At 39.8% G+C, this 15,299-nt stretch overlaps 1 protein-coding gene across 2 annotated transcripts; it reads right to left on the bottom strand.

Moving 5' to 3' along the window:
* Positions 1-1,281: 1,281 nt before the first annotated feature.
* Positions 1,282-14,884, bottom strand: wipf1a (WAS/WASL interacting protein family, member 1a). Of its 2 annotated transcripts, XM_073846313.1 has the most exons (8): positions 14,712-14,884; positions 6,790-6,872; positions 6,159-6,288; positions 5,903-6,016; positions 3,596-4,264; positions 3,315-3,500; positions 1,759-1,863; positions 1,282-1,521 (listed from the first exon to the last, which is right to left on the bottom strand). In XM_073846313.1, exons 2-8 carry the CDS (start codon positions 6,841-6,843, stop codon positions 1,475-1,477), a joined length of 1,305 nt encoding a protein of 434 aa, XP_073702414.1. In that variant the 5' UTR covers positions 6,844-6,872; positions 14,712-14,884; the 3' UTR covers positions 1,282-1,474. The 2 variants fall into 2 exon arrangements, with proteins under 2 accessions (XP_073702414.1, XP_073702415.1); XM_073846314.1 differs by lacking the exons at positions 1,282-1,521; positions 1,759-1,863 and adding an exon at positions 2,828-2,920.
* Positions 14,885-15,299: the final 415 nt, after the last annotated feature.

Raw genomic sequence — 15,299 nt, 5'->3', positions numbered from 1 at the left:
AGTATATGCTGTTTTTTTGTTGTTGTTTTTTTAGCCAGGGTAGGCTGGTTGGCTGGTCTTAGTTGGTTTAGGCTGGAAGTAGCTGGTTTTAGCTGGTCTCCCAGCCTGGCCAGGACTATGCAGGAAGATGGCCAAAATACCCTTTAAAGCCAGCCCTCTGACCAGCTATGACCAGCTAAAACCAGCCTGGTTGACCAGCTAGGCTGGTTTTAGCTGTTTATGTTCAGTAGGGTAACCATTTAAGCTGCTAAATAATGTCCTGGACTGAATTCAGAAGTTGGAAAACACTGAAGAACAGAAAATATTTTTCATAAATGGAGTACAAAGCACAATATATCATAAAGTAACACTTGTGGATATCTATTTTATTGTTCATAGCTCATCTAAAACTACATCTAAAGATTTCACTAAATCTAGCAAATTGGTAATTTTAGTCATAATTCCATCCTCAAAAGCCCTCATTGCATCAGCCTTGTTAACATAACTTTGCTTTTCAAATGGCCTGATGAAACATGTGTGCCCTTTCAGTCAATCTGATAAAATCTTTATTAGACTAATAAAGTACTTTCCAGTTCACACGCATGTGGTTAAAGGGATGGCAGCGTGGAGGCTTTCAGTGGCTTGGTTTGTCAAAAGTTTGCATTGCTTACAGTGGTACTGTAGCATGATGCATACAATAAGCTTGCTGCTTTACATTTAAATGACTAGTTAGCAACCACTAGAGCAGTTTTCAACACGCTTTCAGAGTTACTTTGAAACCCTCCACCTCCCCAGCTCCACCTGTATAGATAGATACTATACTATTTATTATACTAGTCATTATATATGCTACTTGTTAAGCAGTAGTATGTCTTAAATACTCACCACACTGTATCTGAGTATGTATTGAAAGTAGCAGCATATCAGCGGGGTAGCAGATCTATTCAGCCAAGACCAAATTAATGTCATATCCATTACATTGCTAAAATCTTCAGAGAGTTGTCATGATAGAAAATGTGATATTTTGCAAGATGAAAAAAAAGCTAGATATATGATTTGGTCATGTTGGCTCATTAGACATTATCATGCCATTTTTTTGTTTAAATCAAAAGAATATTTTGTATGTTTATCAATCAGTTTTCATTGTGAGAATTGTTGGCTGGTCCCAGGAATGTAGCTGATTTTAGCATCTTTGTAGGGACATTTGGACATCACCTCACAATGTATGTTATACCTGGACACACACAAAATGTCTTAATTTCAAATTGCAGATGAATTGATTAAAACAAACTTTCTCAGACAATGACAGAACGCACTTTAATTGCCATATATGGACATACACTTTACTAGGATTTAAAATTCCACTCCAAAGGATTAAATTGCATAAAACATAAAACATTATAAAAAATATAACTAAAAAGTTTAAAACATTAATATTTTCACAATGCGTTCCTGAGTCTCACTCAGCAGATGAACATCCAGCTCACAAAGCATTTCATCTGGGAATCGGTGGCAAGGGTGGTGCTCCTCTGTCTCTTATTCCTGAAAAATATATACAAATAGATACAAACTGATTAGTGCTGTCAAATGATTACTCGCGATTAACTGCATCTAAAATAGTTGTTTACATAATATACGTGTGCGTACTGTGTAAATTTATTATGTATATATAAATACACACACATACAGTATACAGAATATTTTGAAAATATTTCCATGTATATATTTATATACATATAATTTATATTAAAATTCTGCACAAAATACTACAGTGCTTACCTTTGCCGCCAGCTTTGCTGGGGTAAGACTTAGAGAAGGAGACGTACGGCTCTGGTGGAGGTAATTCAGACAGAGGATGGAAGGCAAACCTCATCCCCCACTCATCTAAAGGTAAAGAATACAATAAAATGTATACAGACGAGAGTCAGTCAATAACAATTATATTAGCGCTCAGTTTTTCAATAGCAGTTTCATATACATATTGAATCAATATTTATATTGACATCATGCTGTGTCTCCTATTCATAGATATTAAAGGGACAGTTCACCCAAAATTAGAAAATCCTCATGTTGTTCCAAACCTGTATGACTTTCTTTCTTCTGCAAAATACAGAAGATATTCTAAAGACTGTTGGTAACTAAACTTATTTGGTTCCCATAGACTTCCATTGTGTTTTTGTCCTTGCTGTAAACGTCAATGGGAAATAAAAATGTTTCAAAATATCATCTTTGTTTTTTTTAGGGGTTCAAGCGTGTTGCGCTGAAAGCCTATTGTAATTGTTAAAATGGTCAGGGATCAGCAATCTTCACAAAAAACTGATAGTGTAGACCAAACCGTATGTCATAGAGACTTGAATCTTGGAGGCATGGTAGTTCTTACACTGCCGACAGCTTGACCCAGGCTCACCACAATCAGCCTGACGGGGACGCTACAGTGATCAAAAGTACAAAATCGCTCATAACTCCTGAACCGTCAGATTTGATTGTGAGCCTGGCAAAATTTGGGTATTTTGAATTTTTCCAACAGTTTTGCCAACTAGTCCTAGGTTTTTCACCCGATCAGAACCAAACTAGTGCAGAAAGATTCTCTGGAGAGTGAACATCAATAATTATATTAAAAAAGCACTTTCGACTCACCATCGCAAAGGGGTGCCAAAGGTTAACGGAGGTTGATTGGAACGAAACTCGGTGGGCCTGTTTTACTCACGGCCCCAAAGGTCTGAGAGAACTTTGAATGAAATCAGGCCCTGGGGGGTTAATATAACACATTTTTTTATAAGGGTGTAAACAATTGTACACCGTGCAATAATTATCAAAAAAAAAATAAAAAATTAAAATTTACCCTTTGGGAAGCTATAACAGGGTTGGTTAGAATAGGGGCCTGTCCGAATTTACCCAAAGTCCTATAAAGCCTAAAGAACACCTCAAAACTTCACAAAACCTGGAGAACACATGCAACAGGTGATTCTAAACAAGTATTCAAAGTTTTCAGGAGATTGGACCACAGCTGGCGCTATAACAGTCATAAACGTTACAAAACATAATATTTCTGTCATAAGTTACCTGTATTTGCAAAATATTTTTCTACATAATGTCTTTTTCATATGTGCTTAAATGCCTTAAAGTGTTCGAACCCAATATTGACTTTTTTTGTTGTTCACAGAACAAAGAAAGTCATGATAGTTTGTAACAACATGAATGTGGGTAAATGATCACAGAACTGTCATTTTTGTGTGAAATATTCCTTTAAGTTAAGTCAGTTTGTTTTCTTTTTCTTTTAAAACACTTTCTCCTATCCCAGACAACCTAGATAAGCAGGTATAAGGTTCTTGTACCTGTGGAAGGTGGTGGAGGGCCTGGGTAGCCATTGATGGTGTCAGGGGGTGGTGGAGGGAAGCTAGGCCCTCTGGGAGGGTCTGGGGGTAGAGGGGGTCTGCCCGATCCACCGGGACGATTAGGAGGAGGTACGGGTGGAGTCATTCCTCTGCCTCCTCCTCCAGCGGGTGGAGGTGGTAGAGGACCTGAAGGGGTGGTCCAGTCAGAAAATATCCACAAATTAACAAAACATTTCTCAATCCTAAACCTCATAACAGTCATCTGAACTGATTCCTCATACCTGACCGTATGGATGGGCTCCTTCCTGATGGAGGCGGCCTCTCGTTGGGTGGTGGTGGCAGTGGACTAGAGCGTCCAGGTGGTGGTGGAGGAGGAAAGTTGTTTCTCGGAGGCCCTCTAGTGTTGGGCTCGTCCCGTGGGGATGGTGGGATGGGTGGGGCTCCTCCTCTTCCTGGAGGTAAGGATGGAGGTGGATTACCCATAGGCCTCTGAGAACTCAATGGTTTATTCTCAGTTGATGGTGGCGGTGGTGGTAGTGGTCCATCCCGAGAAAATGACGCTCTGCTTCCTCCAGTGGGTGGAGGAGGGGGAGGGAAGTCATCTGAGGGCCTGCTTGAGATTGTGGGTAATGGAGGCCTGGAACTTGCAGGCATTGGGGGTGGAGGGAAGGATGACTGGGACTCCCTTTGTGTAGGAGGAAGGCTTGGACGTCTGCCCGGCTGGCCAGGGGGAGGTACAGAAGGTGAGGAACTTGACGGTCGACCACCAGGTAGAGGTGGCAGGCCACTAGGAGAGCTGTGTTGGGGTGAGCGTGATGAGGGCGGTATAGGTGGGGGTCCGGACCTCCCGGGAGAAGGTCGCCCAGTGTTTGGGAGTGGGGGTCTGCTTCCTGCTGGGGTGCTGGGTGCTGGGAATCTCCCTGTTGTAGAAGGCATCGGTGGTCTTACTGCTTTAGAGGCACCATAAAACAAAAGAACACAAATTATTGTTTTATTATATTATATTATAGTATAGTATAGAAGTGTGTATTATATAAACATTTTGATTTAAATTTTTGTCACAATATGATTAAATTATAAATACAATACAAATGATTATTAGAGTGTTTAAGTATATTATAGTGTAGTGTAGTATAGTAGGATTAAATTATAAGTAAGATTACAATTATTATTACATTATATGAGTATAGACATTTTGATTAAAATTTTTGGCAATTAGAATTATCATTATCACAGTTAAAATTATCCTTACATCGTATAGTATCGTATAGTATCATATTATATAGTATAAACATTTTATTTTTTATTTTTGTCACAATGTAAAAAATGAATACAATTATTAATGAGAATTTTTTATATAAATAATTTTATTATATATTATTAGTATAGTATAGTATAGTTTAAACATTTTGATTTAAATGTTTGTCAATTATAATTATCATTATCACAATTATAATTATCATTACATTGTACAGTACAGTATTAACATTTTGATTTCAATTTTTGTCACAATGCAAAAAAAGAATACAATTATTAATGAGAATTTTTTAAATAAATTATTTTATTATATTATATATATATATATTATTAGTATAGCATAGTATAGTATAGTATAAAGATTTAAATGTTTGTCAATTAGAATTATCATTATCACAATTTGAATTGTCATTACATAATAGTATACTATGGTATAAACATTTTTATTTCAATTTCTGTCACAATGCAAAAAAATAAATAAAAATGATTAATGCATTTTTTTAATAAATTATTATTTTATTATATATTATTAGTATAGTCTGGTATAGCATAGTATAGTGTGTAGTATAGTGTGTATTATATCAACATCTTGATTTTAATTTTTATCAGTATGCAGATAGGATTAAATAATAAATACAATTAGAATTATTACTACATTGTATAGTATAGTATAGTATAGTATAGTATAGTATAGTACAGTACAGTATAAACATTATGATTAAAATTTTTTCACACAATGCAAAAATAAATAAAATTATTAATGAGAATTTAATTTAATTATTTTTTTATTATATATATTATTGTTATAGTATAGTATAGTATAGTATAAAAATACAATTATATATTTTTTTGCATTGTGACAAAAATTTTAATCACAATGCTTATACTATACTATACTAAGTACAGTGTAGCATAAACATTTTGATTTCAATTTTTGTCACAATGCAAAAAATAAATAAAATTGTTAATGAGAATTTTTTTAATAAATTATTTTATTATATATTATTGGTTTAGTATATTATAGTGTAGGATAGTGTGTATTATATAAACATCTTGATTTCAGTTTTCATGCAGATATGATTAAATAATAAATACAAATAAAATTATTATTACAGTGTATAGTATAGTATAGTAGAGAATATTAAGTAGTATCTAATGATTTGATTTCAAATTTTGATAGGATAATAAGATTAAATTATAAATACCATTAGTAGCTTTAGAAGTAGTAATAATATTTGTGTACGATTTATTTCATTTCCTTTATTGTTTTATTTTTACCCTTTTTATGTAATGTTAAATATTCAAAAATATGATTAATTTTGGATGATTACCAGTGTTGTCTCTGCCTCCTGATGATCTCAGTTTTGGCATTCCACCCTGAAACAGTCCACCCATTCCACCTCCACCTCCACCACCTCCACCTCCTCCGCCGCCTCCTTTGGGCTCTGCATAAATGAAAAACATAATCATAAGATATTTTGATCACAAGAATTCAGTCTTCAGAATGTCTTTGGCTCTACACTCACTAAATAAAGGGTATCCAAACACACAAAATAAGTATTTTGCAGACAAGCAAGGTGAACTCACTGTCCAGCACTGGGGCGCTGCGATCATTGGTGACAGCTTTCTTCAGTCTGGCTCCTTTGCCGATATCTGATAGTAAAGCATTTCTTCCTTGATGCTCAGATCTGCTCAGATTTGGCTTCTCTGTGTTTGCCTAGTCAAAGTCACAGGCAATTAAATAGGCTTCATAAACAACACACATTACCAGCAACTCAAAATAGCTATTGAGCCTTGAATAGCAAGAACTTTGAATAGAATTACGGAGTATGCCAAATAATTACGCATGCTACAGGTGTGCATTTGTGACTACATGGTTCAAACAGAAGTAAAAAGCAAAGTTGGTATTTGATTTTGGTTACATGGTTTCTTGACGTAAAAAGTCTGTCCAGTGCTCTTTTTTAGTTATTAGTTATTTTAAAAATATCAATAAAGACTTGAAGAGTTTCCATAAACTTAATGGTGGTGAACAATGTGTAACGTGTAAGAATCAAACCTTTACCTTTAATTTTTAGGCACAACATTTGCCTTAACATTTGTTTTATATAAGATACTCCTCTAGTTCAGTAGCAAAATAACTGTATTTGGTCCGGTATAAATATTTGATATTTTTAAGTACTAAGTTAAGCTATTCATCCAAATATGTATGGTGTCATACCACTGAAAATGTTGGAGGAGGGCCAGGAGGGGGCGGTGGTGGTGGTCCAGGCATATTTCCTTTTTTCTTTCTAACCTAAAAGACTGAGAGCACACAAATACAAAAACACATCAGTAACAACGAATCAACAACAAGCAGTGTTGGGAAGGTTACTTTGAAAATGTAAAAACTTACAGAGTACAAGTTACCTTATTTACAATGTAACAAGTAGTGTAACTAATGTAATGTAACTGATTACTTTTTGATTACTTTTCTAAATTTCTAATGAATGTTTTCAACTGTTAATCATTTTGAATTAAAGCAGGCAGTGTTCATTTTACAGTAGTACACAAAATTGATTACTGTCAGATTTTCAAAATCTTTGGTGAATTACCTTCATCACTTGAAGATGATAAAATTTTTTATTTTGAAGCACAGCCAATATAAATGTAAACTTTATCACCTTTTTTTCTTTGAATACAGTTTAGTATCTACAGTTTAATGCAACTATATGAAAGTAACAAAACAGCAGGCATTCACTATCTTAGGGTGACACATAAGCAAATAAAAAAATATAAATATACAGTGGATTGCTGTCACAAGGAGGAGTCAGAGACGTGCGGATCCATTTGCAAGGCTTTATAGAATAGTCAACAAGCAGGAGTAAACGCCAGGAAACAGGAACAACGTAGGTAATCCGGGAAACAGTTCAATAATCAAGCAGTGGTCGCAAATGGCAGGCAGCAGGAATCAATAACGGGGTACACAGTCCAGAGTCATACACAGGCAATCCAATCCAGAGAAACACGCTTAGAATAATGACCATGGGAACAATTAGACTTCGCAAGGTGGCTGTGTGTGTGAGTGGCTTAAATGCATGTGGGTAAATGATAAACAGGTGTATGCAGCAATCAGTTCAGTGGGAAACGAGGATCAGATGTGTGCAGTGATTGGTGCAGTGGCTTATGGGGATTGTAGTCCATGAAGTGTGGTGCAAGAGTTCATGATGACAGGGAAGACCAGATACGTTACATAGCCCCTCCACAAGGAGCGGCTTCCAGACGCTCTAACCACCTTTACAATCTTGAGGGTGGTGGAGCGGAGGCGGAACAGGGGGAGGGATGGAGGGCCAGGTCCATGTAGTGGTACTGGAACCACGAAATGAGGCGGAGCCGACGGAGGGAGAAGCCATGGAGGAGGAAGGGTTGGCTCCTGCATGGGGCCGACCGACGGAGGTGGAGCCGGTGGAGCCCGAGGCGGAACCGGAGAGTCGATGGTCCTGGGCGACACAGAGGATCCGGAGGGCCAAGGCGGAACCCAAGGCTCTGGCGACCCCGGCGGAGATGGAGGTCCGGAGGTACGCAGCGGAGCCGGAGTGACAGAGGATCGAGGCTGTGCCCACGGGAGGGAGGAGGTCCACAGAGCCGGCAGGACGGAGTGACGAGGCGCAGCCGGAGGAGTAGAGTCCAGAGGCGAAGGTGGGGTGACGACTGACCGGGGCGGAGCCGGAGAGACGATGGAGCCCGGAGGAGCTGTTGGGCCGACGGCCGACAACGGAGACGAGGGAGCACAGAGCCGGGGTGGAGCCGCAGGGTCGGAGGACCGAGGTGGAGTCCAGGACTCTGAGACTGGAGGTGATGGTGAGGGATCCTTCAGTCTGAACACCGATGGAGACTGGCAGTCCCACGGCCAGTCCTCTGCACCGAAGGTGGGATGTGGGTGAGCAGAGGGACTGTCAGGAGACAGAGGTGGCAGGACTGGAGCAGCAGGGAGGGTGGGTGGGAACAGTCCATGCTTGAGCTCCGTGACCAGAACCGGGCAGACAGGAATCTCAGGACGACTGGATGTAACCAGCGGAGTCTCTGGAAAGCTGGGCGGAACCAGCGGAGGCTCTGGAATGCAGGGCTGAACCAGCGGATTGTCTGGAAGGTTGGGCGGAACCAGCGGAGTCTCTGGAAGGCGGGGCTGAACCAGCGGAGTCTCTGGAAGGCTGGGCGGAACCAGCGGGGTCTCTGGAAGGCAGGGCTGAATCAGCGGAGTGTCTGGAAGGCTGGGCGGAACCAGCGGAGTCTCTGGAAGGCAGGGCTGAACCAGCGGAGTCTCTGGAAGGCTGGGCGGAACCAGCGGAGTCTCTGGAAGGCAGGGCTGAACCAGCGGAGTCTCTGGAAGGCTGGGCTGAACCAGCGGAGTCTCTGGAAGGCTGGGCAGAACCAGCGGAGTCTCTGGAAGGCTGGGCGGAACCAGCGGAGTCTCTGGAAGGCTGGGCGGAACCAGCGGAGTCTCTGGAAGGCTTGGCAGAACCAGCGGAGTCTCTGGAAGACTGGGCGGAACCAGCGGAGTCTCTGGAAGGCAGGGCTGAACCAGCGGAGTGTCTGGAAGGCTGGGCGGAACCAGCGGAGTGTCTGGAAGGCAGGGCTGAACCAGCGGAGTGGAGCGGAGCTCTTGTGAAGCGGGCTCTGGACGACGCTCTTGTGAAGCGGGCTCTGGACGACGCTCTTGAGGAGCGGGCTCTGGAGAACTGGACGACCCCAGCGGAGATTCAGGAGGGCTGGGCGTCTCCAGCGGAGACTCTGGAAGAGCAGGCTCTGAGCGAGCGGTCACTGGAGGGCGCTCTGGCGGCGCAGTCACTGGAGGACGCTCTGGCGGCGCAGTCACTGGAGGGCGCTCTGGCGGCGCAGTCACTGGAGGGCGCTCTGGCGGCGCAGTCACTGGAGGGCGCTCTGGCGGCGCAGTCACTGGAGGGCGCTCTGGCGGCGCAGTCACTGGAGGGCGCTCTGGCGGCGCAGTCACTGGAGGGCGCTCTGGCGGCGCAGTCACTGGAGGGCGCTCTGGCGGCGCAGTCACTGGAGGGCTGGTTGGGAGACCAGCTGCTCGAACCGACAGCAGCGGTGGGTCCTCCACGCTAGAAATTAGCCTTTGCCACCCCGTGGTAAAGTGTGGCTGCTGTGGTTCTGGGCTAGCAGACCTCTTGTGCTGTGGCTCTTCTAGAACTCTCACAGTAAGCGGAGAGCCGCATAACCCCAACGCATAATTCATAAAGTCCTCCACCGAACACTTAAATTCCCCTCCAGGCAACAGCGATTTAATGGGTTCATTGAGTCCAAAGCGGAATAAGTCCCTCAGCCATACTTCATCATAAAAAGGTACTTGAAGTGATAACCTACGAAACTGTAGTACATAATCCTCAATGGGAAGATCTTCCTGTCGGAGGAGCAGAAGTTGGTCGACTGGGTCCATGTTGTGATGCTGGTGGTTGAATAAAGCCGCTGGATCCGGGTGTGGCGAAGTCTTCTGTCACAAGGAGGAGTCAGAGACGTGCGGATCCATTTGCAAGGCTTTATAGAATAGTCAACAAGCAGGAGTAAACGCCAGGAAACAGGAACAACGTAGGTAATCCGGGAAACAGTTCAATAATCAAGCAGTGGTCGCAAATGGCAGGCAGCAGGAATCAATAACGGGGTACACAGTCCAGAGTCATACACAGGCAATCCAATCCAGAGAAACACGCTTAGAATAATGACCATGGGAACAATTAGACTTCGCAAGGTGGCTGTGTGTGTGAGTGGCTTAAATGCATGTGGGTAAATGATAAACAGGTGTATGCAGCAATCAGTTCAGTGGGAAACGAGGATCAGATGTGTGCAGTGATTGGTGCAGTGGCTTATGGGGATTGTAGTCCATGAAGTGTGGTGCAAGAGTTCATGATGACAGGGAAGACCAGATACGTTACAATTGCATTCATTTTTAACTTTATGTTAAATTGTTTTACATTACTTTTTCTTATATCAATCTACACTCCATACACCATAATGACAAAGCAAAAACAGAATTGTCACAACCTCATAAATCTATACAAAAAACTGAAATAAGTACATTGCATAAGTATTCATACCCTTAACTCCAGGGCCGGCCCTAGCCATTTGGGTGCCCTAAGCACAAATGCTTGGTGGTGCCCCCCCAAAACCAACCACCAAAGGAATAACAACCATTCAGAATTTCTTAGTTAGGTTCTCTTAGGTTCCCTACGGATGACGTCACGGACACTATGTCCATATATTTTTACAGTCTATGACTTTAACGCACTAAAATAAAATAATGATTGAATGTTCATTTCAACGTTAAAATAATATAAATGTGCGGTATTAATTAGGCACAAATGCCTAACATTCGTCATTTTTGCTCATAAAGGTACGAGTAATACATTATTCGGAACTGTAAAGGGTCTACTTTTATTTGTGTGCACTCACAATATCAACAAAACGTTGCAAACGGTGCTTGAAACGTTGAAAACAAACACGATCCCCTCATGTCATCTCAACAGGAGTTCTTCTCAGCAAAACTCAGCAAATACATAACTCACAGACAAGATACATGTATTTATAGAAAGCTTTAAATTATTACTTAACGAAATAGAACAAATCAGAAACAAAAACTATTTCATTATGTAGTCTGTAAAGATTAATTTTTCTCTAAAGGCGCGTCCAAAGAGGAAATGGCGATCGGCAACTTCATCCTTGCTAGACACTGACTCAGAAAACACAAGTGTTTTAGCGTTTATCTTACAATAATTACCAATAGGATAAAACACAGGCGGTGAATATAAACACTTTTATATTAATTTAATGTTGAAATTAACATTGTTTTATACCTGAACTTGCTTTTGTATATCAACATGCTTTAGACATATTTTATTTGTTATTTATACGTTGTGATGATTTTTCATGACCCAGATTTTTGGTGCCCCCCCCAGGCACTTGGTGCCCTACGCGCAGTGCATTGGGTTCAATCCCTATCCCCCAGCACACTTTACTTTAGCGATGGTACTCTGCAGGTGATGAGCAGTGCCTGGTTACCTTCAAACATGATGGTTGGAATTGAGGTTCATCAGACCAGAGAATCATGTTTCTCACAGTCTGAAGGTCCATTAGGTGCTTATTTGCAATTTCCAAGTGTGTTTTCATGTGTCTTCACTGAGGAGAGGATTGAGTCTTGCCACACCACCATAAAGCCCAGATCAGTGGAGTGTTGCAGTGATGTTTGTTCTTCTGTAAGTTTCTCCCATCTGCATATATGATCATGGAGCTCAACTAGAGTGACCATCAGCTTCTTGGTCACCACTCTAACCAATGCCCTTTTCCATCAATTGCTCAGTTTGGCCAGGAGGCCAGCTCTAGGAAGAGACCTGGTTGTTCCAAACTTCTTCCATGAAGGGTAACGGAGACTACATGCTTCTGTGAATCTTCAATGCAGCAGAATTTATTTCTGAATAACTCTTTCTCAGATGTGTGGCTTGACACAATCCTGTTTCTGAGCTCTACAGGCAGTTTTTTTTTTACCTCAGGGCTTGGTTTTGGCCCTAATGTCCATTTTCAGCTGCTAGACGTTTTATTAAGATGTGTGTGTGTGTGTCTTTCCAAATCATACCCATTCAATTTGGATGAACCCATTGAATTTGCCACAGTTTAACTCCACTCAAAGTTTAGTAACATCTACAAGCGACAGGAATGCTAAAGGAATACTAAATTTCATCTGTCCCCGATAAGGGTATGAATACTTATGCAATGGAATCATTTAAGTTCTTTATTTTTAGCAAATTTACAAAGATGTTAAAAACCTGTTTTTTGCTTTGCCATTATAGTGTATGGAGTGTAGATTGATGTAGAAAAAAAGGTAATTTAAATCAATAAGGCAACAACATAAAATGTGGAAATACATGATGGGGTATGAAAACTTTCGGAAGGCACTGTAAATATAAAAGATACTATCTGCTACAAAGAATTAGCACATTAATATTTTTTGCTCAGTCCATGCTGTTTTAAGTATTTTTAGGGAAGCTGAAATAAAAATTCAGGCTGATGTTGTGTAGACCACCAGCGGGAGAAGGACTTTCATAATAAGGGCTATTCATAACTGCACAGGCGACAGCTGTGACCTGATTACTCATGTGCATCACTGTGGATATTTTACATAGGAAGTAAAATCATGTCAAGCCAGGCTGCTTGTGTATCTTAAATTTAAAGTGACTTTAAACAGATACTGGCACTGTTCCACTCATTTCCATTTAACAGCAGAACTGCAACTGAAATACACAAGAACCACACAGCAAACCAAAACCACCTCTGGTATTTAACACCCTAACATCCTCCTAGAGCACTCTGTCAACCTGAAAGTGTCAACTAGTCAGTACAACGTATTGTACGTTGTCAGCATGTGAGAAATATATTTGTATTTCAGCTTCAGCTTACTTTCTTCATATCCGTGTGCTTTGTTATCCTAAAAAACAAAAAAGTGACCCGTTTCACATTTGAATACTGTAAAGAAGTTGCTAAACTGTCAAACGCTCTTATCTGCTTCTCAAGTGATCGCACTGCCGCCAATTACTTCCTGACACAAGCAGAAATAAACACAGCTGCGCCATGCGGAGAGCAGTTCACCATTAAACACGGTCCACATTTCTCACTTCAGACAAAAACATGGTCCAAATAAAATTATACAGTGACCTTCAGATGGTCCATGTACAATCCAGAAGATGGTCACTTAAACCCCCACAAAGTCACAGTGGCCTATGTGCAGAACTACAAGCACGCAGTATTCTAAAGGGTACACAATATAAAAAAGATTTTTTAGGAAAAAATGCTAATTTCTCAGTAACTTCAGTCACGAATCAGGGATGAGAGAAAATGTCCAAACATAAATAAATCATTCTGACACTCAGTGAAGAAAATTCTAAAATGTTTGAAGATTTTAGGTAAGACGTGATACAATTAGATTTTCCTAATATAATTTCAAAAATGATAATCTTGTGAACATGAATGCTTATAAATTAATGCATTATTTTAAGTAGATTAACAAGATTTTTTTTTTATAAATTAAAGTCAAATGTTGTAAATAACAATTTCTGATAAATAAATAAATGTTTTATTATTTTAAAAGTTAAAAATTACATTTTGATATTTTATATATATTTTAATATTTTATATACAGTCAAACCAAAAATTATTCAGACACCAGATATAATTTTGATTTTTTTTTTTACTAGTGTCTGCAGGACACTATAGTTATTTTATAAATGAGGATACAAAATAAACTGTGACATATTATCTCCAAAAATCCTTCAAACAAGTAAAATTGATACAAATTTGGGACCAAAATTTTGATTTGACTTTTTGACCTGACCATGTTTTGTTTTTGTTATCTGACATTGTCAAGATGAATTTGTTACCATTTCTTAAACTATAGTGAATAAACGGTGATAATGTGAGAAAAAAATAATACATTTTGGTTTGACTGTATATTCATATATATTTTGGGATTTTTGTGGAAACTGTAAACCTTTTTTCAGGATGCTTTAATGAACAGAAAGTTCAAAAGAACAAAAAACAAGATTTCTTGTAACAATTTAAAAGTCTTTACTGTCACTTTAAACCGTGCATCCTTGCTTAATAAAAGTTTTGAAAATGTCGAAAGTTCATATAAACTCGACATTGCTCCTTAAGAAAAAGCGTGTTACAATATAATACCATTTTTGCTTATTTCTTGAGACATTATTTTACTCTTATTTTAAACATTTGCATTGAAATTCACATGTATCCTGTTCTCCATTTACTAGCTGCCAAAGAAAAACAGTTATTAGACAGATTACATTCAAAGATGCACATAATTTGCATTGAAAATGCAGCTTTTCTGAGGTGAAATGCAAGCAAACACCGCAAATAAACAGTTATTTTAGTTTTGTTCAGAAGCTGTGAGAAAACCGAGAAAGTGAGCTACATTTCCTCTGTTGAGTTTCCTCTGTGGTTGAGCACTGTTAGAAAAGCAGCAGCTTAAATTGAAACACCAACTTTCATCCATCCATCAAGGGATGCTCACTATTCTTTACAGGACACAGCATCTTTCCCTCACAAGCTTCACTCCTTCATTTCTACACTTAAAGAAAGACTCACCTGTGCCGGAGCATTTGGAGTCACCAGATCCAAGGTTTTGGTAAAAAGTTGAGCTTCACTTCCTATCTGTGACTCCACAGACCAATCAGAGTCTGCAGAGGTGCTGCGAAGAGTTTTTCATGCAACAGAGCGAGCTGATGATCGCAGCATGCAAACGATTGTGACCACATGCGTTTCCTCACAGAGTGTCTGTGAAAGAGTGAGATTAGCCAGGCGAGGGCTCTTATGAGCTCCAACTACTGAGAACATTAACAGAAACAGGAACTAAATGACTAATTTGGAGAAAATAGATCTGACACTGGTCTCGCCTGCTGCTCACACTGAGCTTGTTCTGTAAACATTTTAGTGCAAATATATTCTGAATCTATGAATGTAGTACAACTGGAATCATCACTGATTCTGATATTCTCAGTGTGGACTCTACATAGTTTAGTAAGAATGTGATTGAAATAAAGCAAATTTCTGTAAAAGGAAAAAAGTTATGAAAAAGAAATGTTGTGCAAATAAGTCTAAAATATCTGAATGGCACTGATACAAAATATCACAGCTAATGTCTGTATATGTGCTCAAAGAGTGCAAGAGCTTTTC

The sequence above is a fragment of the Garra rufa genome, chromosome 8 (genome assembly GCF_049309525.1).
Source record: "Garra rufa chromosome 8, GarRuf1.0, whole genome shotgun sequence".
In the NCBI taxonomy this organism is placed as follows: Eukaryota; Metazoa; Chordata; class Actinopteri; order Cypriniformes; family Cyprinidae; genus Garra; species Garra rufa.
Note: the sequence above shows the minus strand (reverse complement) of the source record. Positions and strands in the feature narration are given on the sequence as shown.

Coding starts and splice junctions, on each gene's coding strand:
- wipf1a (XM_073846313.1), bottom strand. CDS start 6,843: ATGCCTGGACCACCACCACCGCCCCCTCCTGGCCCTCCTCCAACATTT. Junction 6,289..6,789: donor CTCCTCCAACATTTTCAGTG/GTATGACACCAT, acceptor GACTTTGACTAG/GCAAACACAGAGAAGCCAAA. Junction 1,864..3,314: donor CCCTCCACCACCTTCCACAG/GTACAAGAACCT, acceptor CTTTACCTTTAG/ATGAGTGGGGGATGAGGTTT.